Source organism: Nomascus leucogenys, chromosome 22a (genome assembly GCF_006542625.1).
Source record: "Nomascus leucogenys isolate Asia chromosome 22a, Asia_NLE_v1, whole genome shotgun sequence".
In the NCBI taxonomy this organism is placed as follows: Eukaryota; Metazoa; Chordata; class Mammalia; order Primates; family Hylobatidae; genus Nomascus; species Nomascus leucogenys.
Window position 1 is genome coordinate 14013454 of NC_044402.1, and position 23185 is coordinate 14036638.

General features: G+C 36.5%; 1 protein-coding gene and 1 non-coding gene across 2 annotated transcripts in view; both read left to right on the top strand.

Annotated features, from left to right (window-relative positions):
* Window positions 1-4928: 4928 nt before the first annotated feature.
* CATSPERB (cation channel sperm associated auxiliary subunit beta) overlaps window positions 4929-23185 on the top strand; it is a 153847-nt gene continuing 135590 nt past the window's right edge. Inside the window, exons 1-4 of the mRNA XM_030803388.1 lie at window positions 4929-5007; window positions 9527-9615; window positions 11511-11651; window positions 15197-15257. Of these exons, the coding sequence (XP_030659248.1) occupies window positions 4929-5007; window positions 9527-9615; window positions 11511-11651; window positions 15197-15257 (370 nt within the window). The remainder of the gene's footprint in view (window positions 5008-9526; window positions 9616-11510; window positions 11652-15196; window positions 15258-23185) is intronic.
* Window positions 19686-19899, top strand: LOC115832724. The gene has a single exon (XR_004028231.1). It is a non-coding gene; the product is annotated as a small nucleolar RNA U3 (small nucleolar RNA).

Genomic DNA, 23185 nt, shown 5'->3' on the forward strand with positions numbered 1-23185 from the left:
ATGCCCAGATAATTTATAGAAGAAAAAAAATGTCAAACAGACATAGTTGTAAGTGTTCAGTTGCACCAATATTGAAAAAAGTAAAACAAGATTTTTTAATCTATCAAATTATTTCAGATTATATCTAATTTAACTGCTGGATTTCTGGAAAGCAATTTGTCAATATACATCCAAGAGTCTTAAACATGTTCATATCCTAAGGAAACATTTTTAAATGTAGGAAAATAATTTTGTTCAGGATTATTCATTACCACATTTTTCAAAAAGGAAAACACTGGAAATAGCAAAATATTTTATGTTTAAGTAAATTAGGTACTGTTATTTTTAGATCTACAACTGCGAAGACTTAAATAAAACACTTGAGTTACACGAGAAACAAGACTGAAGGTAGGCAATTGCACAAAATAGAATATATATACATATATATAATGTATAGTTCTCTCTACTTTTCCCCCAATGTTTGGCACATCCCATAATAAAAAGTTATTAAAAACTGGGGGTGATTTTAATCTTGGATGACTGAAACATCCTCGTTATCTTAGTCTTTGAACTTTTTGAGTCTTTAAAATTTCTCACATAAAAAGGATAAGAAGGCCATGCGCGGTGGCTCATGCCTATAATCTCAGCATTTTAGCCTGGATGACAGAGATGAGACTCCATCTCAAAACAATAAATAAATAAATTAATTAATTAAATAAAGACAAGAAAAATTTATAAATAAAATTGTTAAATGACAAATTGAGTTGAATATTTACATTAAATATTGCAAGGGGTTATTTTACCATTTCACAAGTAAAACACTAAATTTCCAGTAGACTAACAATGACTGAAAGAAGGACATATAAATGCAGAAGAAACAGACTCGAGAAATGTCAAGATGTCCACAGTGGCTATATCTGGTTGTTGATTTATGGATAATTGATTTCTCTATACTTGTTTTTATTTTTCACACATAATAAGCCCTGTTATAGCCAGCAAAAAATTACAAAAAAAGTCAAAGTCATCTTTCTTTCAATCAGCCTGTTGCCTTGCCCGCTATCCTCCTGACTAGACGGAAGCCCAGTGCGTAATTTATTTTTCAGGGAGAAGAACCCCTTTCATTCCACTGTTACAGATAAATCACCTACTGTGGGAGTAGTCTTGGTACTCACATCAAAGTGTAATTCATCAGTGACTGTGATTGAAAGCAGATCCTTTACTCTTTCGTAAGTTAGGAAACATCATGTGGGGGTAAATGAGGAAAAGAAAACTAAGGGGTTGCTGGGGAGAAAGAAGGCAAATATCACCTGCTTCATCATTCTTTTTACAGCTCTCAATGTGTACCTTCAGTATTGCTCAGACTTTTTTTTAATGTGTAGCAGTGTTGCTATGGTAACTGAAAGCTACATCTTCTTCCATAAAAGCTTTATTGCCTTCCCTAGTGGGAAACAGGCAACAAAAAAAGAGAGCTCCAAGTTTCTGGGAACTGAGGCTTTATAAGGAGATATATTTTGTTGTGTTTTGCACACTGTTTCAGGTTCTTCTTTAGGTCAAGGTCACCAGAAAGGGTGAGAGAAATATATTTCTGATGCGGGCTCTTCCAGGAATAGATTAAACCCAGATACCAGACGTATTTCAGGATATGAGGGTAAAGCAGGTTTTACATGGCCATGTGAAGGAACTTCTGAAGGACAACCTGAGTATAAAACAGGTTTTATTATTATCATTATCAAAAAGTATGTGTCAGCCTCTGTGACCATTCATGACTAGTCAGGGCGCTGGGTAAGACAGAAAGGTTCAAGCTCAGCTCACTCGGTACTCAGTCAAAGGCAGCCTTAGTGAGCACATACAACCACATCAAGGACAGTCACACAACATGAATACGGAGGACAAACTGGCATGCCGTTCGGTCTCACTGTTTCCATGCGTCCACAGCTCATTCCTAACTTTGTGCTTTGTATATTTGCTTGTCTTGTTTACCTGTCAATAAGGCCTTCTCTATTTTTTTAAGTCCCACTCTTACTTCAAGACCCAGTTATGAAGCTCCTCCTCTTTGAGAGATTGCCTCCTTTTAAACCTCATTGTATGCAGTTAGCATGAGCTTTTAGCATTTATGTTTTTCCCCAGGCATTCAATGATCATATGATAATTGAAGTATTTTATAGATAATCATATGTAGGTTTCTGATCCTTCCTAGATGAATGTTATATTAAAGATGGAAGTTTTGGAGAAACTCCACCTTTCATCAGTTTTTAAAGAAAATAGCCTGTGGTGCTCTGAAAGAGGCAGTTAGTTGGAAATTCCAACTGCCTGTCCTTTAGATTTTCTAAGCTTGCTTCTGTACTTGGTAGCTGCTGATTGGCTGTTACCAAAGGTGACTAGAGTGCTAAGCCAGTCAACAGGGAAAACTCGGCTCCTGACTTTGGATCTTTCTTCTCAGTCTATATAGAAGAAAACTTAGAAAAAATATAAAAAAGAAAAACACAACTAGTTGGGCATCTCCTAAAGAGGTAATTACAGTAAAAAATATTAAAATAAGGACCCTGCTAGAGTATGAATTTATAGTGTGATCACTATTCCATAATAATGGAGTAACTATAAATGAACCAACTGGGGGAGGAGATAGCTTCCTTCAATGGGGCAATTCCCTATGTTTATTTGGTGCCAGAGAAGAGAAAATGCCCAGATACGTGACTTGTATCCAATAATTATGTAAAACTTACAATAATTACAAAGGAATGATAACTGGGGGTAATTTAACTGCTAAGAAGTTCAGTAGGGGAGTGTGATGAGGATAACGAAGTTGCTACAGTGTATAGAGATATGGAATTCAGAGGTAATACTTGTCAAGTGCTTATTCTGTATAGAATAACTGTTAGATGTTTTAAGGTATTTTTCATTCTCACAACAACACTGTGAAGTGCCTGTTATCCCCATTTTACTGAATAGAATATGAACTCCAAGAAGTTAAATAGCTTGCTAAAAATCAAATATTTCGATGGACAGACTTCATCTTAGGCTGAAGTCTATGTCTTTACTCTAACCATGAGCTGAAAGTTGAAAGAAGATAGTATCAAATAAGGAAAAGTTGTAATATTGAAGGGAAAATAAGAAGAATGAGACTGGAACTGTGTCCCAAAGAGTTAAAGAAACCAGTAGGTAGCAGAAATTCTTGAGCTTGCAGGATGGCAGATAAGAAAGCCTGCAGAACAAGCTTGCTGACATTAAAACCAGAATTTCCACCATGTGCTTCATACTAACTCTCTCGAATTTGCACAGGTGACCCATGAAGAGGCATAAAGATTCTAATAATGGTGTTATGTCATTTAATTTGAATGTTTAGCAAAGTGATATAAGATTTTTCTGGTAAAGGGACTATTTTCAGAGTTTAACTGTGATAATGTCTCCACTTAATGTTAAATTCGTTCTTACGCCAAAAATATTCTTGAGCATTGCACCATGCTGACAGAATTTTAATCTACTATTTGTTTCCTCTTACCTTCTGAAAACAAGTCATTTTCTCAGATGATTTTTAAAAATGCACTAAAAACCTTCAGTTCTCCCGTTAATGTGATAAGAATGAATTCAAAAAAAATCAAACTGTTTGAGCTTTCTATTGTCAATTAAATGTATTTAATAAGCAAGTCAGTTTTGATGAAGGAAAAACACCAGTTACATTTAATTTACTCAGCAGTTGTCAGGAACTGCACAAAGATCTGAGATTTTATTCCACTTAGAGTTGACAAATTAGTCTGTTCCTGTTTTCTTGGATGCTGGCAAAAGACACAAGACTCCTAGGTCAGAGACAAAGGACTTTATTACTAATAGCAAAAGCAGTAGCCAGAGTGTCCACAGGTTGCTCATTCCAGTACCCCCTGTCCCCCAGGTTCCTTAGAGGTGAAATTCATCATGGATGCTGTGTTAGTTTGCTAGGGCTGCCATAACAAAGGGCCATACACTGGGTGGCTTAAACAACAGAAATTTATTTTCTCATAGTTCTGGAGGCTAGAAATCTGAGATCAAGGTGTCGGTAGGGTTAATTCCTTCTGGGGGCCATGAGGAAGGATCTGTTCATGCCTCTCTCCTGAGTTTATAGGTGGCTGTCTTCTTCCTGTATCTTCCCTTCATCTTCCCTCTGAATGTCTTCCCTCTATGTCTTCACTTCACCCCGCCATGTCCAAATTTCCTCTTCTCTGAGGACACCAGTCCTATTGGATGAGGGCCCACCCTGATGACTTCATTTTCACTTCATCACCTCTTTAAAAATTCTATCTCCAAACATGAATGCCTTCTGAGGTACGGGTGGTTAGGACTTCAACTTCAGAATTTTGGGGGTATAAAATTGAGCCCATAACAGATGCTTATACACGTAGTGGAGTGCATTACAGGAGAGGTACAGTGAGATTAGGCGATTCACCATGGAAACAAGCCTGCTGTTGTCCGGGGTGCCTTACCTCATCCCTCAAGGCTGGTGGCTACAAAACACAAGCCTGAGATGAACACCATCCAGGGCCTTGCATTCTTGGCACACTCAACGAGAATGTGCAGGGAAACTCAGGACCATGTGAATTGTCTTCCCAAAAGCAATGTCGTCAAAATATTAGATTAAGTTACAGCTGTATCATCCTCAGAGTCTTCATCAATTCGAGCTCTGTTTTACATAGCTGTGTAGTTGATCTCACCTCTCCAAAAGTTACCTACACTGAAGGAAAACCTGAGCCACATCTCTTTTTCTAGTTTGTAATAATTATACCTATAAATTTACCTTTAATACCAAGTAGGGAATAAATTTAGAGCTTAGTCAACTGTTGTCTGCTTTTGTCACACAGTGTGAAATATTAAGAATATTGAGATTATTTCTTTACTATTTTGCAGTTGTTTATAGCAAAAGGAATTCAGAAATATGTTCAGAGTAATTGAGTGAAAATAATTCTTATTTATTCCAACAGATGGAATCGCCACTTATATATGTTTCAGTTTTGCTTTTGAACATATTTGAATTTTCATCAGGAATAGTATATAATAAAGGTAAGTTTCAGACTGTCTTACTCTCTATTTCCTTCTCAGGAGTTCTTATTTGTGTCGCTTCCTTATTACAGCAAAAAAATTTTTCTTTTAGTATTTCTTCTTTAACTTAGCTTCCAATTGTTCCCCAATATTGTCAATTATACTCTGGGCTAGAGGCTTCTAATATCCCAAGTACCTGCGATTACAGGTGCCCACCACCACGCCTGGCTAATTTTTGTATTTTTAGTAGAGATGGGGTTTCACCCATCTTGGCCAGGCTGGTCTTGAACTCCTGACCTCGTGATTCCCCTGCCTCGGCCTCCCAAAGTGCTGAGATTACAGGCATAAGCCACTGTACCTGGCCGATGGCATGAGATTTTATCACACTACTCAGAACAGTGCACAATGTAAAACTTATAAATTGCTTATTTCTGAAAGTTTCCACTTTATGTTTTTGGATTATGCTTGGCTACAGGTAACTGAAATTGTGGAAAGTGAGATCACAGAAAAAGGGGGACTGTTGTGGTTGTATAACTGTGAATAGGGCAATTAATGAATTTCATAAATGGCATTTTTTTTCTGTACATTTGTCCCACAGTGGATTTTTATTGTAGTCAGAGCAGGCATTCCATTGGTGGTTACACTTGTGTGGTTTTCCTTTATATCATGATTCTTGTTAAAGAAGTCACATACTGTTGAAAGTATAACTTCTCTGGCACATCTTTCCTTTAGAAGCTTGCAAAAGAGTAATTTTCTGTGTTTTATTATTATAACAGAATCTAGCAAACTCTGTAATCTGAGACTTTCTAGGCAAAGGGGTCCGTGGAGGGAAAGTTAGAAAAGTTGGAAATTGTTTCTCTGTCTCTCCCCACGGCATCTCTGCCTCTGCTTTTACCACCCAAGCCCAGAAGATCCTGTTGATATGAGTACATAATTCACAAAATGATACCAAAGTGCAGAGGACAAATCAACTAGTTGCAATGAGACAAGTGTTAGAAAAAACTCTTTGGCCAGGTGCAGTGGCTCACACCTGTAATCCCAGCACTTTGGGCGGCTGAGGCAGGAGGATACCTTGAGCCCAGGAGTTGGAGACCAGCCCGGGCAACATGGCAAAACCTCTTCTCTATAAAAAATACAAAATTTAGCCAGGTGTGATGGTGCTCACCTGCAGTCCCAGCTACTTAGGAGGCTGAGGTGGGAGGATCACTTGAGCCCCAGGAGGCAGAAGTTGCATTGAGCCAAGATCATTCCACTACACTCCAGCCTGGGTGACAGAGCAACACCCTATATCAAACAAACAAAAACAATTTGTATTTGAACTGGATCTTAAAATGTATTAAAATTTGAGGCAGAAAATGGAAGTAGAGAGAACCTCATGCATTTCAGAGGTGATGGACAAGGTTATGTGCAGGGCAGACTGAAAAAATGGGCTTAACTATTGAAAGAGTGTCTAGCGGGATAAAGAGAGGATGTCCCTTAGAGAAACAACTCGGTTCCAGTCTGGCCCACTGTTGTTAGTCATATGATGTTTGAGCTTGATTTCCTCTTCCTTTTTTTTTTTTGGTAAATGTCTTTTTTTTTTTTTTTTATACTTTAAGTTTTAGGGTACATGTGCTCAATGTGCAGGTTTGTTACATATGTATCCATGTGCCATGTTGGTGTGCCACACCCATTAACTCGTCATTTAGCATTAGGTGTATCTCCTAATGCTGTCCCTCCCCACTCCCCACCCCACAACAGTCCCCGGAGTGTGATGTTCCCCTTCCTGTGTCCATGTGTTCTCATTGTTCAATTCCCACCTATGAGTGAGAACATGATTTCCTCTTCTTTAAAGAGGAGACAGTAATATATATGGCACAAGGTATTGTGGGAATTTCATAAAATAACATCTAAATCCAGCTCAACCTATTTGAGCTTTAATGGCTCAAAGTATGTTATTCAAAGAAGTTAGTTTCCTTCTGTTTAGTGTCTCACCATTTAAGGAGTTTAATTCATGAGGTAAGGGTGTGTCAGTGAAGATTTTTAAACAGAGAAGTGATTTGGACTTCACAATCAAATTATAGCTTTAAAAAAATGGGTCTGATAGCATTGTCAAGTATGGGCAAAGTGATTGTATAAGTTGAAAGTACTTTGAAAACTGTTTAACATTATAACCTCCAGAAATATTTGTATATTTTGCATATTTGTGATACTTGTAAAGATATGTTTACTTACAGAATTTCAAGATAGCATTGAAGTCATTACATTATACAAACAGAACGAGTAACATTCAATTATAAATTAAATTTATTTTTGCCTCCTATTTAAATCCAATCTTTGGCATGGTTCTTCCTCTGTCACTGGATGAATGTTTGCGCCAGAACCAAGATTTTTTTTGGTTACAATTGGATGATGCACACAGTTCTTCTAGAACAATAAACTCTGGAGAATATGAGGGACAGGAGAAATGGATCAGGGAGGGGCTGAGAAACTACCTGTTGGGCACTGTGCTCACTACCTGGGAGACAGATTCGTTTGTACTCCAAAACTTAGCATACAGAATATACTTTTGTAACAAGCCTGCACATGTTCCCCTTGAGCCAAAAATCAGTTCTCTGAGAATTTGAAATTTTAAAACACTTTTGCATTGTAATTGTTGTAATTAAAATATCCAAGCCCATGTACAAGTCAAATTTAACTCGTATTTTATAATTGAAGCTTCTTCCCTGTTTCCTGTCTGGGCCTGTGCTGGTGGGAAGCCTATAGGTGAGAAGAAAGGCTAAGGTCAAATTTTCCTTCTCTCCACTTAGTGTTTAGATTCCTTTTCATTGTCTCATCAACTTTAGGTTTTGACCCTTCTTGCTCCAGCGTTGTAGAAAGGGAGGAAATAGCACAGTTCTGCCCTAACTGGGTCTGAGGGGACCATCTGACATTTGCACTTTCAAGTTCCAGCAGATGTGTAAAGCTGACCCTTGATCTCTGGGCACTTGAATGAGTCCTTCATAGCCCCTTCCCCTCCCTCACATTACCGGGAATCTCTCATCTACAGTTCTTCTAACAAAGGCAAAAACTTCTTCATTCCCACTGGTCACTTATTTCTTGTCTATGCCTTCAAATTCTTTTTGCTGAGAGCCAGTTGCCGCTCAGAGAGACCTTTGAGGACAGGAACCTAGATGACCCTAAGCTAGTTCTTTTTCACCAGTGACCTATATCTGGACCACAGGAAGCATTCATCCATCTTTTGCCCCAGTAAATTTTGGTTGTGCAGGACTCTTAATGAAACGGGAGAGTTCCCTGGCCCCTCCTGCAGGACATACAGAGGTGTGGCTGTTCTGGCACTCGAACCCCTTACGGGATGGGGAGCATGCAGATGGGCAGGTGCAGGAGCCGGACGAGCACACCTGGGCTCTGGCTCCATGGCAGCATCCACAGGTGGGAGCCTGTGACTCCTGAAGCCCAAGTGGGTGTGTGTTACAGTGCGCCCTGTTAGCCTTGCTGTCCATGGATGGTTTAAGTGTTTACCAGCTCAGTGCCTTCTTGGTACCCAGGTTCTTGTCCGGCATCCAGGAATAATCAGTTTGCACATGGACTTGAAGGATGAATGCAGGGGTTTTACTGAATGGCCTGAGGTGGCTCTCAGCAGGACAGATGACGAGCTAGAAGGGGGATGGTGTGGGAAGATGATCTTTCCCTGGATTTTGTCCTCTCCGACCATCCCCAGTGGAACTCCTCTTGGCATTTAGATGCTCCTTCTCTTCTCTCTGCTGTTCTTTTGCTCTTCTGTTCATCTCCTTGCTTACCTACTAGTCTGGTCTGAGGCCTGGGGTCTGGGGTTTATATGGGTGTAGGATAGGGGCCATGGTGGGCCAAAAGGCAACTTTTGGGCACAAAAACAGAAATGCCTGTTTTCATTAGGGCTGTGGGTTTCCAGGCTTGAGGATGGGACCTTTGCCTCTTCTACCCAGTATTTCTGTCTCCTGTCTGTATCATTAACATACCCATCTCTTTCTCAACGAACCATATCCTGTTCTCTCCACCAAATCATCTCTTGCCTTCTAGATTTTCTAAGCAGGAGTCTGAGTTTGCGCCCCAAACTGCAGGGATACATTTTACTTTTCTCAGTGTGCCCATCAGACCCTCTTGCCTCAGACACAAGGTAAATAAGTAGAAGGGGTCCTTCTCCTAACATCTTCATTCAGTACCTTTCTATCAAAACACAAATTCTCTCTGCAGTCCCCGATTCTGGATCCTTCTATACCCTCAAGGTGAGGTGTTGCAGTGTCAAGAACTGGTTTTTGTCTACCTCTAAAAATTTTGTGTCATGGTCTAGTATGAGTTATATTAGTGCTTCAGCCAAACCTTCCCTTTTTAAACATGCCTTATAGCATATGTGTAAAAAGAAAAACAAGGTGGAAAATTTGAATTTTACCTAAAGTGAATTTAAAATGTGCAATTATAATTCTTATTCCTTAAAAATATTTTGTCAGTTTTAGAAACATGGTACTTTTTATGGACAGTCTTCTATCAGTGATCTAATATATGTATTCTTTTTATTATTTAGGTGATACAGAGAAACGCTTTGCATGTTCTGACAAAGGGTTCCCTCAAGAGAATGAAATAATCAAGTTGTATCTTTTCTTAGAAAACTTGGTAAGGTCCACTAATAGCATGTGTTATAACCCTTCACGTTCCTTTAAAGTCCATGTGTAAACCCAATAGCATTGTATTCTTTCCAAATACCCTCTACCATGTTCAGACTTGGGGAGGAAAAATTCTAAATAAATAATAATTTTTTCTATCTTTGCTAGTGTATGTCTACTTGGAGCAGGTAAAATACTTCACTTAGCCATAGAGCATCCTGGGTGTTTTTGCTTTTATTCTTTCTTGTTTAAAAATGATGCCTCCTCCCTCCCCTTTTTAGTGGAGTTGATTTGTCCTTTTGAAGTCTGACAGATGTAGCCTATTAGAGAAGGAAAGCTACCTCACATGACCTTGAAAATCTGTCTCGCCTTTGTATAACAAGTACCACATTGAAGTTGTCATTTTGGGTAAGGAACGATATGATCCTTTGATTCAAATAATGGGAGACTTTTTAAAAACATACACAACAGAGTAAAATAAAGCATGCTATCAAGATCATGCAGCAAATACTAACAAAAATATGTGTTAATAAAAAATGCACAGATTGTCTAAACATCTATGATAAATATATATAATAAAAACAAAGAAAAAGACTCCATGAGAACAAATGCATTTATTCGTAAGCCTGCTTTGACTTAGGCCACAATTCCCTCTTGATATGCTTAAATATATATTTAAGCTTTGTATATACAACTATTGAGAAGTGTATGCTCTCTGAGCCAAAAATGCATTTCTGATTTGTTTTTGTATGTTATGGAAAAAGAATGGGCTTTGGAAGAAGATGGACTTACAGAGCTGGGGTCCAGTCTTGGTTCTGCCATTTATGGTCTGTGTGTCCTGGGGCAGGTTACCTAAACTCTCTGACCCTCAGTTCTTCTTCTAAAAAGGGAATTATAACCTACTTTTTGGATAGTTGTAGTATAGTAGTTCTAGCAGCAGTAGTGTTAGAAGTGATAGCTAACATTTATAAAGTGTTTATGTGTATCAGGCATTTTTAAAAAATGTTTAATGTTCATTATGACATTTAATCTATACATTTAATCTTCTGTGAGGAAAGTACTATTGTTTTTTTTCACTGATAACCCTGTGAAAAATTGTACTGCCTTCCCAAACTCCTGCACTCTCAACCTCCCTTCCCTGCTTCGTTCTTATAATGTATTCTATATTTATTTCATTTTTTCTATCTTTTCCTTCATTCTCTACCAATCCATCCACCAATCTCTCCATCCAGTTTGTCTACCTGCCAATCTCCATTAGAATGTTAATTCCACAGGGGCAGAGATTTCTGTCTGTTTTATTCACATCTACATTCCTAGCACCATTCATAGGAAGGGCTCAGTAGATATTTTTGGAATGAATGTATTTCCCCATTTTTTAGATTAGGGAAACTAAAACTCAGATAGGGAACTTGCCCAAAGTGATCTTAAGTACTAGAAGAACTAATTGAAATAAAGCTCTTGGTATCTGTCTCATGTTAGTTTTCAGGAAAATCCACCATTTCTGATCGCTACATTTTCATATGCCTTCTCAAAACGAGGAAATATCCAGTAAAGATGCAGTAAAATGGGCTTTGCTTTATATAGTTGCTTCCTTTTTTATTTAGACGCAAAATAACAATTTTAATAAAATTGGTATTTCTATTTGTGATAACATATTGCTTTCAGTCTATGTTTACTACGTGTAATAATAATGACCATTTCTATGATAGAAAAGACTATTATTAAAATGAAACCTTTATGATGCTAGCATAATAGGTTACTGAGTTCTGAAAGTATACTTTTATAAATATATATATTTTTTCCTAACTAGAGACTGGAATTACTAATCACTTTTAGATTAACTAACTTGTGTGTCTGCAGCAAGTGATTACTAGTTGTTGTTTTTTTTCTTGCTCTTTCCTAAAGAAAATCCAGTGTTTCTTCCAAACTGAAAATGAAATTGCATCAAAAGGAATGCTAAGTGTCTTCACATCAGGAGGACTTGCTCCCAGCTTAGGAATCATGAATAGTACATATAATGGCATCTTCCACTTTAATTTAACGTTGGTAATTACATTTTATCTTATTCTGTGGTATGTTATTAACAAGAAGCATACTCTTCCTTATAGGATGTATTTTTTTAAAAATAGGTAGCTGAGTAATATTACATCTATGTATGTTTTAAGCCCAATGATAGTGTTAACGTTTTTGCTTTAAACAGTCATATATTTTTAAATAAATTAAAGAAGAAATATTTGTACCCTTTACCTACATATTTATTATTTATACTGTCCTTCATTCTTTCCTGTAGATATAAGTTGCCATCTGATGTCAATCTCTTTTAGCATTTCTTACAGTGCAGAACTGCTGGCAAATAATTCTCTGGGGTTTTTTCCTTCTAAAAATTTCTTTATTTCACCTCTTTTTTGGCAACAACTTTATTAAGATATAATTCCATATAGTTCACTCATTTAAAGTGTGTACTTAAATGGTTTTTAGTATATTCATAGAGTTGTGCAACCATCACTACTAATTCCAGAATACTTTAGTCACTCCAAAAGTGATGAAAGTGACAGTCTATAACTATTAGCAGTCACTCCCAATCCCCCCTCCACTCCCCAGCCCTAGACAACCACTAATCTTTCCGTTTCTATAGATTTTCTAATTCTGAACATTTTATGTAAATGAAACATATATATGTAGTGTTCATGACTGGCTTCTTTCAGCTAGCATATGTTTCAGTTAGCATAATATGGTCAAATAATATTGCATTATGTAAATACCACATTTTGTTTATCCATTTATTAGTTGATGAACCTTTGGGCTATTCCCACTTTTTGGCTCTTATGAATAATGCTGCTGTGAACATTTGTGTGAAAATTTTTGTGTGGAAATATGTTTTCATTTTTCTTAGCTACATGGCCAGGGATGGAATTGTTGGATCATATGATAACTCCATGTTTGACCTTTTGAGGAAATGCCAGACTGTTTTCTAAAGTGGTTGTACTATTTTACATTCTCACTAGCAGCTTGTTAGAATTCCAATTTCTTTTCTTTCTTTCTTTTTTGTTTAGAGACAGGGTCTTTCTGTGTTGCCCAGGCAGGATTTGAACTCCTGGGCTAAAGTGCCCAGAAGTTCTGCCTCAGCCTCCTGAGTAGCCAGGACTACAAGTGCACACCACCACACCTGGGTTAAGGTTCCTATTTCTCCACATCCTTACCAAGGCTTGGTTTTGTCTTTTTTTTTTTTTTTTTTAGACAGAGTCTCACTCTGTCACCCAGGCTGGAGTGCAGTGGTGTGATCTCGGCTCACTGCAAGCTCCGCCTCCTGGGTTCACGCCATTCTCCTGCCTCAGCCTCCGGAGTAGCTGGGACTACAGGCACCTGCCACTGCACCTGGCTAATTTTTTGTATTTTTAGTAGAGAACGGGGTTTCACCGTGTTAGCCAGGATGGTCTCGATCTCCTGACCTTGTGATCTGCCAGCCTCGGCCTCCCAAAGTGCTGGGATTACAGGCATGAGCCACCATGCCCGGCCTTTATTTGTCTTTTTAAAAATAACCATCCTAGTAGATATAAAGTGCTATCTCATAATTTTGATTTTAATTTCCCTAATGACTAATGATGTCGAGTATCTTTTCATGTACTTATTAGTCCCTTGAATATGTTCTTTGGAGAAATATCTATTCAAATTATTTGCCTATTTTTAGTTGGGGTATTTGTCTTTTTGATTTGTAAAAGTTCTGTATAGATTCTAGATACAAGTCTCTTATCAGACATATGATTTGCAAATATTTTCTCTCATTCTATGCATTGTCTTTTCACTTTATAGTGTCCTTTGATACACAAAAGTTTTTCTTAATGAAGTCCGCTGTATCTATTCTTTTTCTTGTTGCTTGTGCTTTTGGTGTCATGTGTAGAAAACCATTGCCTGACTCAAGGTTGTGACATTTTACCCCACATGTTTTCTTCTAGGAGGTTGACAATTTACCTTTTACATTTAGATCTTGGATCCATTTTGAGTTCATTTTGTATTTGATGTGAGATAAGAGTCCTTACTCATTCTTTGGCATGTGAATATCCAGCCGTCCTAGCATGACTTGCGGAAAAGACTGTTCTTCTTCTCCTATTGAATTGTTTTGGCACTTTTGTTGAAAATAAGGTGACCATAAATGGGACAGTTTATTTCTGGATTCTCAATTTTATTGCATTGATCCACATGTCTATCTTTATGCTAATATCATATTGTCTTGATATTGTTGCTTTGTACTACAGTTTGAAATCAGGAAGCATGAATCTTCCAACTTTGTTCTTCTTTTTCAAGATTATTTTTGCTGGTCTGAGTTACCATATGAATTTTAGGATAAGCTTGCCAATTTCTACAAAGTAGCCATCTGGGATTCTGATATGGACTGTATTGAATCTGTACATACATTTGGGTAGTATTGCCATTTTACTAATATTAAGTCTTTCAATCTATGAACATGGATGTCTCTCCATTTATTTAGATCTTTCATTTCTTTCAACAATGTTTTATGTTTTCAGAGTATAAGTTTTATACTTCTTTTGTTAAGTTTATTTCTAATATTTTATTCTTTTTTATGTTGTAAAGGGAATTGCTTTCTTAATCTCATTTTCAGATTGTTCACTGCAAGTACATAGAAATATAATAATTGATTTTTATATGTTGATCTAGTATCCTGCAGCCTTGCTAAACTTGTTTGTAAGATCTAACAGGTTTTTAGTGGTCAACTGAAATTTTGAAGCATAGTTTTGTCAAACATAAAATTTCTGGTTGACTTCACTTTATTTCAGCATTTTGAATATTTTATTCTAATGTCATCTGACACCTTTGCTTCTGAATAAGTAGTCAGCTGTTAATTTTACGATTGTCTCCTGTATGTAATATGTTATTTTTCTCTGGATGCTTTTAAGATTTTTCTCTTTGGATTTACCCAAGTAAGGTTCCCTGGGCTTCTAGACTTGTAAGTTTAGCAAATTTGGAATGTTTCCAGCCATTATTTCTTCAAAAGAAGGATTGTACCACAGGTCTCTAAGATCTTACCTGTGGTTTTGGCAGCTGAAATCGCTACTCAATTCTTTTAGCTTGCACTGCTAGTTTTTACAAACTGGTCTTCTGGGGGTGTCCTTTGCACCTTTATTGCCCAAGAATTTGGTCACAGTTTATATTTAAATCTCAGAGATTACCATTCTTGCAGTTTCCTTATTCCTGGAATTTTCCTCTTAATATCCCAAATGCTCTGTCAACCTCAAGCTCTGTCTCTGACATGTCATGCCAGTAAATACTTCAACTTTGTGCTACCTAAGCTTGGCTGTACAGAGTTCCACAATGTGGCTGTATTATACACAACTGATGACTATTTTCATTATTTCCAATGTTCAGCCATTACAATGATGCAAAATTATTCTTGAACACATTTTATTTCACACATATGTGAGCATAATGTAGGAAAAATTCCTAACAGTGAAATTTCTAGGTAAAAGGTATATATATTGGATGTTTTAAATTATCTTTTAAAAAGATAGTGTAGAATGTGATGTGTTGTTATTCATGTTGTAAAACATTGTTTTCTGATGTCTTCTTTATTCAAGTTCAGTGATCGGATTTTGTGGTTGGTTGATATTCCTAGAGAAAACATCACACAAAGCACAGGTAAGAGTGATCTGAATTAACTCTTTTACCCCTGGGTCTGGATTTATCAAATAAAAAGAACAAAAAGAATTTATTATCTTAAAAATGATTTGTTACGTCATGTAAATCCCCCATGTGGTATTTGGGACATACTTACTAAAAATTATCTGTGGTTTATCTGAATTTTAAATTTGACTGGGATACTGTATTTTACCTGACAGTCCTATTATATGTAGATTGTTTTGACATATACAACATTTATATTATCCTTTATTTAAAATAAACTCATTTCTTAGAACTTGGAAATTGTAGTATTAATATGGGTACTAATTTATTTTACTGAAAATGAATCATTAATTTTAATATGTTATAAGCTATAGATATGATGTGTTATTTTATTATGGAATCTATTAAGTATTTTGTGGCAGTGTAGCATCATATGCTACTGTATATACCTAGATGAAAAGAGGAGAAAAGTCAAATTCCAGGAACTGTGAGTATTGATCTAGTGAACGGACCTAGTAGATCTCTAGGCATGAGACACATTCCCAGAGGTTAAAAATGGTGGAAGATTTGTTGTTTTAATATGATAGGTGCATTAAACAAAACCAATTTGACTTCACTTAAGGAAAAAGAAGAAATTTATTTTAGTCATGGAACCCAAAGACAAAAATGCGCCATCTTATAGGAAGGAATTAGAAATAAGAAATGGAAAACCATCAAGAACTGAGGGAATACTTTCACCCTGTTTGTCTGTCTTATCTGTATTTTCTGTAAATCTATATTTATATTTCTTTTTTTGTAGACAGGCTTTCTAAAGTTGCCTCATTGCAGTTGAATTTTATATATCTTTCTTATGAGTCAGCCCAATTCCAAATTCCCAGGACAGTATCTTCAGTTGACCCATTGTTGATCCAGCATCCACCTGTGCACCAAGCAAATATGGATTGGGAGAGTGGGATGGGGGAACCATACAGGCCAACCCCTCTTGGTATTGGAGTAAAGGATATTCCAAACTGTGTCCTATAGAATGAAGGCAAGGCAAGGTGAGGGTAAGTTAGAGATGATGGAAAAGATTCTGTAGATTAAATAAGTGTCAAAGATGAAAGTCTGCAATAGATGCCCCAGTGCCGTAACATCTGGCATAGATTGTATCACTATCTTTACCCTTTATTCAACTTTTTTTCAAATTAATTTTCTTATTGGAGCTATCTGTGATTTTTAAAGGAATTTATCTTGAAAACTGTACTCTTATTTTCGATGTAGCCTAACTCATTAATATAATGATGGAATGTTATTCCAGAAGCTTAGCATAATATTGACATTCATTTGACCATCAAAGAAGTGAAGATCACATGTTATTTTTACTTCTACTCTTTATGTACGAAGTTTAATTTTAGAAAAGCATTGATTCTAAACTTACCCAGACAGGAACAAAGATGATACGAGAACTTAAGGATTTTAGAAAAAGACCAAATTAGCTCTTCCTCTCCTGATACAACTCCCTGGACTGAGTAAAAAGAAATATCTTTGTGCTAGTACTGTAATAGGAGGGGATGGTTTATGTAGATAGTAATATGCTAAAAATCAGGGGAAAAATGTTCAGAGGCAAGGAGATCATATTTGTTCATTCACTTTTTCCTCCTTAATCATACTTTATTTACTGCTATAGTGTGAATATAAGTATTATGAGTATATGTAAAATCTTGGCAATATATTTGAGTGTATGTAAAATCTTGGGAAAAGTAGGTTAGGCAACATCAACAACAGAGGTAGTAAAATAGTCATTGTAGTGGCAGTAGAAATAGCAGGCAGCATTTATTGAATTCTTATTATATGTCAGCACTGCTCTAAATGCTCTATCTATGTTAGTTGATTTATTCCTAACTATGTGGTAGATACTATCATTATCTTCATTTTCAGATGATTTAACTGAGGCCCATGGAGTTGTATGGAAATTTAGAGATGACTAGGTGGTGAAAGCAGTTTGAAGTGTGAACTACATATAATTGTTGAAAGTAAACAGCCCCTCCTTGATTTACACTACATAATTTGCTCCTTTTTTTCATTTTAAAATAAGGTATAATTTGCATTCTATGAAACATATCCTTTTTGGTGTCCAGTTCTATGGGTTTTGACAAATGTATACAACTGCGATCACTGCAGTCAAGACATAGAACAGTTCCATCAGGCAATAAAATCAGTCCACCCATATTCAACCCCTCTCCATCTCCCAGTCCCTGGCAACCACTGTTCTGTTCTCTGTTCCTGTTGTTTTGTCTATTCCAGGGTCATATAAATGGAATCATAACCTATACAGCCTTTGAGTCTGGCTTCTTTCACTTAGCTAATTCATTGGAGATTTGTCTATGTTATAGTCTCTCTAGTGTTCTTGTTGGGTAGTATTTTTTGGTGTGGATAGTTAATTTTGTTGAAGGGCATTTGGGTTTTTCTAGTTTTTGACAATTATGAGTAAAGCTACTGCAAACAATCTCATACAGGTTTTTGTGTGCACATAAATTTTTGTTGCATTTAGCTAATACCAAGTAGTGGGATTACTGTGTTGTATGATAAGTGTAAGCTTAACTTTATAAGAAAAACTGTCAAACGATTTCCCAAAGTGGCTTTATCATTTTGCATTCTGACTACCAGGTGATCTGCATCCATGCCAGAGCTTAGTGTATGTGTGTGTGTGTGTATGCTTGTAAATATGTATGCATATATGTATGTATAGACATATTTTTTAAATTTTTAGCCATTCTCAAAAAAAATGTAGTGGCATTTAATTGTGTGGTTTTTTGTTTGTTTGTTTGGGTTTTTTTGAGATGACATCTGCTCTGTCGCCCAGGTTGGAGTGCAATGGCGCAATCTCAGCTCACTGCAGCCTCCACCTCCTGGGTTCAAGTGATTCTCCTGCCTCAGCCTCCTGAATAGCCAGGATTACAGATACGCACCACCAGGCCCGGCTAATTTTTTGTATTTTTAGTAGAAACAGGGTTTCGCCATGTTGACCAGTCTGGTCTCAGGTGATCCACTGGCCTCACCCTCCCAAAGTGCTGGGATTACAGGCATGAGCCACCGTGCCCAGGCTAATTGTGGTTTTAATTTGCATTTTTCTAACAACTAATGACATTGAGCATCTTTTTCTGTGCTTATTTGCCATTTGGTTTAGTATCTGTTCAAATGTTTTATAAGTTTATTATATATTATGGATATGGGTGTTACCAGGTATGATTTGCAGATGTTTTCTCCCAATCTGGGGCTTGTCTTTTCATCTCTTGAGAGTATCTCTTGAAGATCAGAGTTTTCAATTTTGCTGAAGGCTAATTTATCAGCTTTTTATTTTATGGATGGTACTTTTGACATCACAGCTAAGAAATCTTTGCCTGAGTTCACAAAGATATTCTCCTATATTTTCTTCTAGAAGTTTACTCTTCTAGCTTGTGTATTTAGGTCCATGATTTATTTTGAGTTGATTTTTATAAGTTATATGGGCCAATGTTAATTTTTTGGAATATGGATACCCAATTATTCCAGTACCATTGTTGTAAAAACTTTTTCTCTCCATTGAATTGCTATTCCTGGGCTGCATCCTTTCACCAATACCACACTGTCTTGATTGTTTTAGCTTTATAATAGGTCTTATAAGTAATGTTAGTCCTTCGATGTTGATCTTCTTTTTCAAAATTGTTTTGGTTATTATAGTTCTTTTGCCTTTCTATGTAAATTTTAGAATCAACTTGTTTACTTCTACAAAAATCCTGCAGTGATTTTTAATTTCGTATTGCATTGAATCTATAGATCAGTTTAGGGACAGTCAATAATATCTTTTTTTTAAATGTCTTTTCTATCTTTTTCTTTTTAAAATTTTATTATTATTATACTTTAAGATTTAGGGTACATGTGCACAACGTGCAGGTTTGTTACATATGTATACATGTGCCATGTTGGTGTGCTGCATCCATTAACTCGTCATTTAGCATTACGTATATCTCCTAATGCTATCCCTCCCCCCTCCCCTTTTTTTTGAGATGGAGTCTTGCTCTTATTGCCCAGGCTGGAGGGTATTGGCATGATTTCGGCCCACCACAGCCTCTGCCTCCCGAGTTCAAGTGATTCTCCTGCCTCAGGCTCCCCAGTAGCTGGAATTACAGGCGCCCGGCTAATTTTTTTGTATTTTTAGTAGAGACGGGGTTTCGCCACGTTGGCCAGGCTGATCTCAAAATCCTAACCTCAGGTGATCCACCCACCTCAGCCTCCCAAAGTGCTGGGATTACAGGCATGAGCCACCATGCCTTGCTGGGAGAGTCAATATCTTAATAATAATGAGTCTTCCAAACCATGAAGACACTATATCTCTCCATTTGTATACGTCTTTTTAAAAATTTATTTCATCCAGGTTTTGTAGCTTTCAGCTTAGAGAACTTGCACATAAAAAAAAAGTATACCAAAATTATACTTTCAGCAATCATCTCTATAGTTTGTTACTAGAGAAGCTTCTGTGAATGTATAGAGCACTGGAAACCACAAGGCAAAGGCTCAGCATTCTCTCCTAAGCGTTGGCTGGCTCCTGGTGTTGGTTGGCACAACTGCCATTTGCCATTGATGATCATTCTTCTCTTCCTGTGGTAGAGGAAGAGGGAGAGAATGCAGTGTGAGTGGTTTCTATTTTTTTGGTTTTTGTTTTTTAAGTTATACCTAAGTAGTTCATCGTTTTGGGCCAGGCACGGTGGCTCAGGCCTGTAATCCCAGCACTTTGGGAGGCCGAGGCGGGTGGATCACCTGAGGTCAGGAGTTTGAAACCAGCCTGGCCAACATGGCGAAACCCCGTCTCTACTAAAAATACAAAAATTAGCCAGGTGCAGTGGAGGGCATCTGTAATCCCAGCTGCTCGAGAGGCTGAGGCAGGAGGATTGCTTGAACCCAGGAGGCAGAGGTTGCAGTGAGTCAAGATTGCACCATTGCACTCCAGACTAGGTGACGGAGCAAGACTCTATAAAAAAAAAAAAAAAAAAAAAAAGTAGTTTATGGTTTGGAGTGTTATGGTAAGTGGTACTTTTTAATATTTTGATTTCCAGTTGTTCATTGTTCATATGTAGAAGAATGATTGAGTTCTGTTTATTGATCTTGTATCCTGCAATCTTGTTAAATTCACTTATTGGTTCTAATAGCTTTTAATATATTCTTTGGGATTTTCTACATGGATAATCACTCATTTAGGAATGGAGATAATTTTATTTCTTCCCTTCCAGTATGTATTCATTTTATTTCTTTCTTTTCTTTTTTTTTTCACCTCATTGTACTGGTAGGACCTCTAGTATGATTCCAGTATGAAAGGAATATAAGAGAGGACATCCTTGCCTTGTTTCCAATTTCAGGGAAAAAACATTCGTGTTTTACATAGGTGCCCTTCATCAGATTGAAGAAATTTCCTTCATTACAAGTTTGCCGAGTTTTTATTATTGGTGTCAAATCTTGTTAAATGATTTTTTGCATCTATTGAGATGATTATAAGGATTTTCTTATAATTGTCTGTTGATATGATAAATTACATTGATTCATTTTGGAATTTTGAACCAGTCTTGGAATCCTAGGACAAAAAACACTTGGTCATGATGTGTTATCTTATATATTCCTGAATTCATTTGGCTAGTAGGTTTTCTAGGTTATCAGTATGGAGATTTATTTTCTTTTCTTGGAATGTCTTTATCTCATTCTAGTATCTGAGTAAGGTTGTCATTATAAAATGAGTTGGAATGAGTTGGGATGAGTTCCCTGCTTTTCTATATTGTGGACGAGTTTTTATAGAATTGGTGTCACCCTTTCATTAAATGTTTGGTGGGATTAACCAGTGAAGATATCTGGGCTTGGAGTTTTCTTTGTGAAAGGATTTTAAATACACATTCATTATCCCTTAATAGATTTAGGAATATTCAAGTTTTCTGTTTCTCTTTAAGTGAGCTTTGACAGTTTGTGTCTTTCAAAGAAAGTGTCCATTTCATCTAAGTTGTTGAATCTATGGACATGGAGTTGTTTGTGATATTCCCTTCTTATCCTTAGAATATCTATAGTGTCTGTAGTGGTGTTCCCTATTTTATCTCTAACATGAATTATTTGTATTTTTTAAATTTTTAGTCTTGCAGAGGTTCATCAGTTTTTATGTTTCAAAGAGACATCTTTTGATTTCATTAATTGTGTATATTGTTTTTCTGTTCCTAATTTCGTCAGTTGTCACTCTTTATCTTATCCTTCTACTTGCACTGGGTTTAATTTGCTTCTTTTTTTTTTTTTTTCTAGTTTGTTAAGTTGGGAATCTTTAGATCAGGGGTCAGCAAACTACTGACCCCTGATCCTGCCTACTGCCTATTTTTGTAAATAAAATTTTATTGGAACACAATCATGCTCATTTATTTATGTGTCTTCTATGGCTGCTTTTATGCTACAGTGGTATAGTTGAAGTGGTGTAACAGATATCATATAACATACAAAGCCCCAAATATTTACTATCTGACCCTTTACAAACTCTTTACTATCTTCCAAAGCCTGCTTCATATACAGCAGATCCTCGAATAACCTCATTTCATTCAACATCATTTCATTATAATATTGATGAGGAAAAAAAGTCAATTCCTGGCCAGGGCCACTATCTGTGGGGAGTGCTCATGTTCTCCCCATGTCTGCATAGGTTTTCTGTGAGTACTCTAGTTTCCTAGCACAGCCAAAGATGTGCATGTTGGGTTAATTGGTGTGTCTAAATTGTCCCCATATGACTGAGCTTGGGTGTGTGTGTGTAAGTGCACCTTGTGAAGAAATGGTGTTCTATCTAGGGTTGGTTCCCGCCTTGTTCCTGAGTTGCTGGAGTAGGCTCCCCTGATTCTGAACTGAAATAAGCAGGCTAGAAAATGAATGAATGCTTACAAATTATTATAAAGTAAAAATTTATAAAGTATACGATAATCATACAAACAAATGCATGACAGTAAACGATGCAATACAAAAGCCCTCAGTTAGCCTGCCATGTTTGCTATTGTTTTTTAACTGCATGTGGTAGAGGATGCTCCTTACAGTTTTTGCTTTGCAAACATTTATTCCTTGATTTAATCCACCACCGCTATGACCACCATTACTTATCGATTCACCAAAAATTGGGTAAATAATTATCTTAGTTGTTTTTATTAATCTTTTTAAAATCTATGCATAGCTCACATTTATTTTAATATTAGAAGAATTTGGGGTCTTTATTTAGAAGTTTGGTGATGTTTTTGTAACCAGATACATGCCATAGAAACTTAACTCTTGTTTATATCAATTTGCCTATGGTGAAATTGGTTCTATTATACATTGTTTTGCCTAAAGTCCTAGTTTCCAAGAACATATTGACGATGTTAAGTGAGAACTTACTGGAATTGATTTGAGATTTCTTTTTTCTAATGCAAGTATTTTACTGCTATATATTTCTCTCTAAGCATTGCTTTATCTGCATCCAATAAATTGTGATGTTGTGTTTTCATTTTCTTTCAATTAAAAATATTTTCTAATTCCCCACAGCACTTTCTCTTTGATATATGGTTTTTTAGAAGTGTGTTGTAAAATGTTCAAATATTGGGGAATTTTTCAGATATCTTTCTGTTATTGATTTTTCTAGCTTATTCCATTATGTTTAGAGGGCATATTTCATGTGATAGCAATTTAATTTATTAAAATGTGTTTTATGGCTTATTTAGTAAATGCCCCGTGTACTCTTGACATAACTTTTGATTTACGTATTTTGAAGCTGTGTTGTTAAGCATGTCTACACTTAGGGTTGTCATGCCTTTGTCATATATATTGTCCCTCTTTATTTCTGATATTGCATTGACCTGAACTCTCCTTTGTCAGATATTGATATGGCTGCTACAGCTTTCTTTTGATTAGTATCATATTTTTTCATCCTTTCACCTTTTATTCAA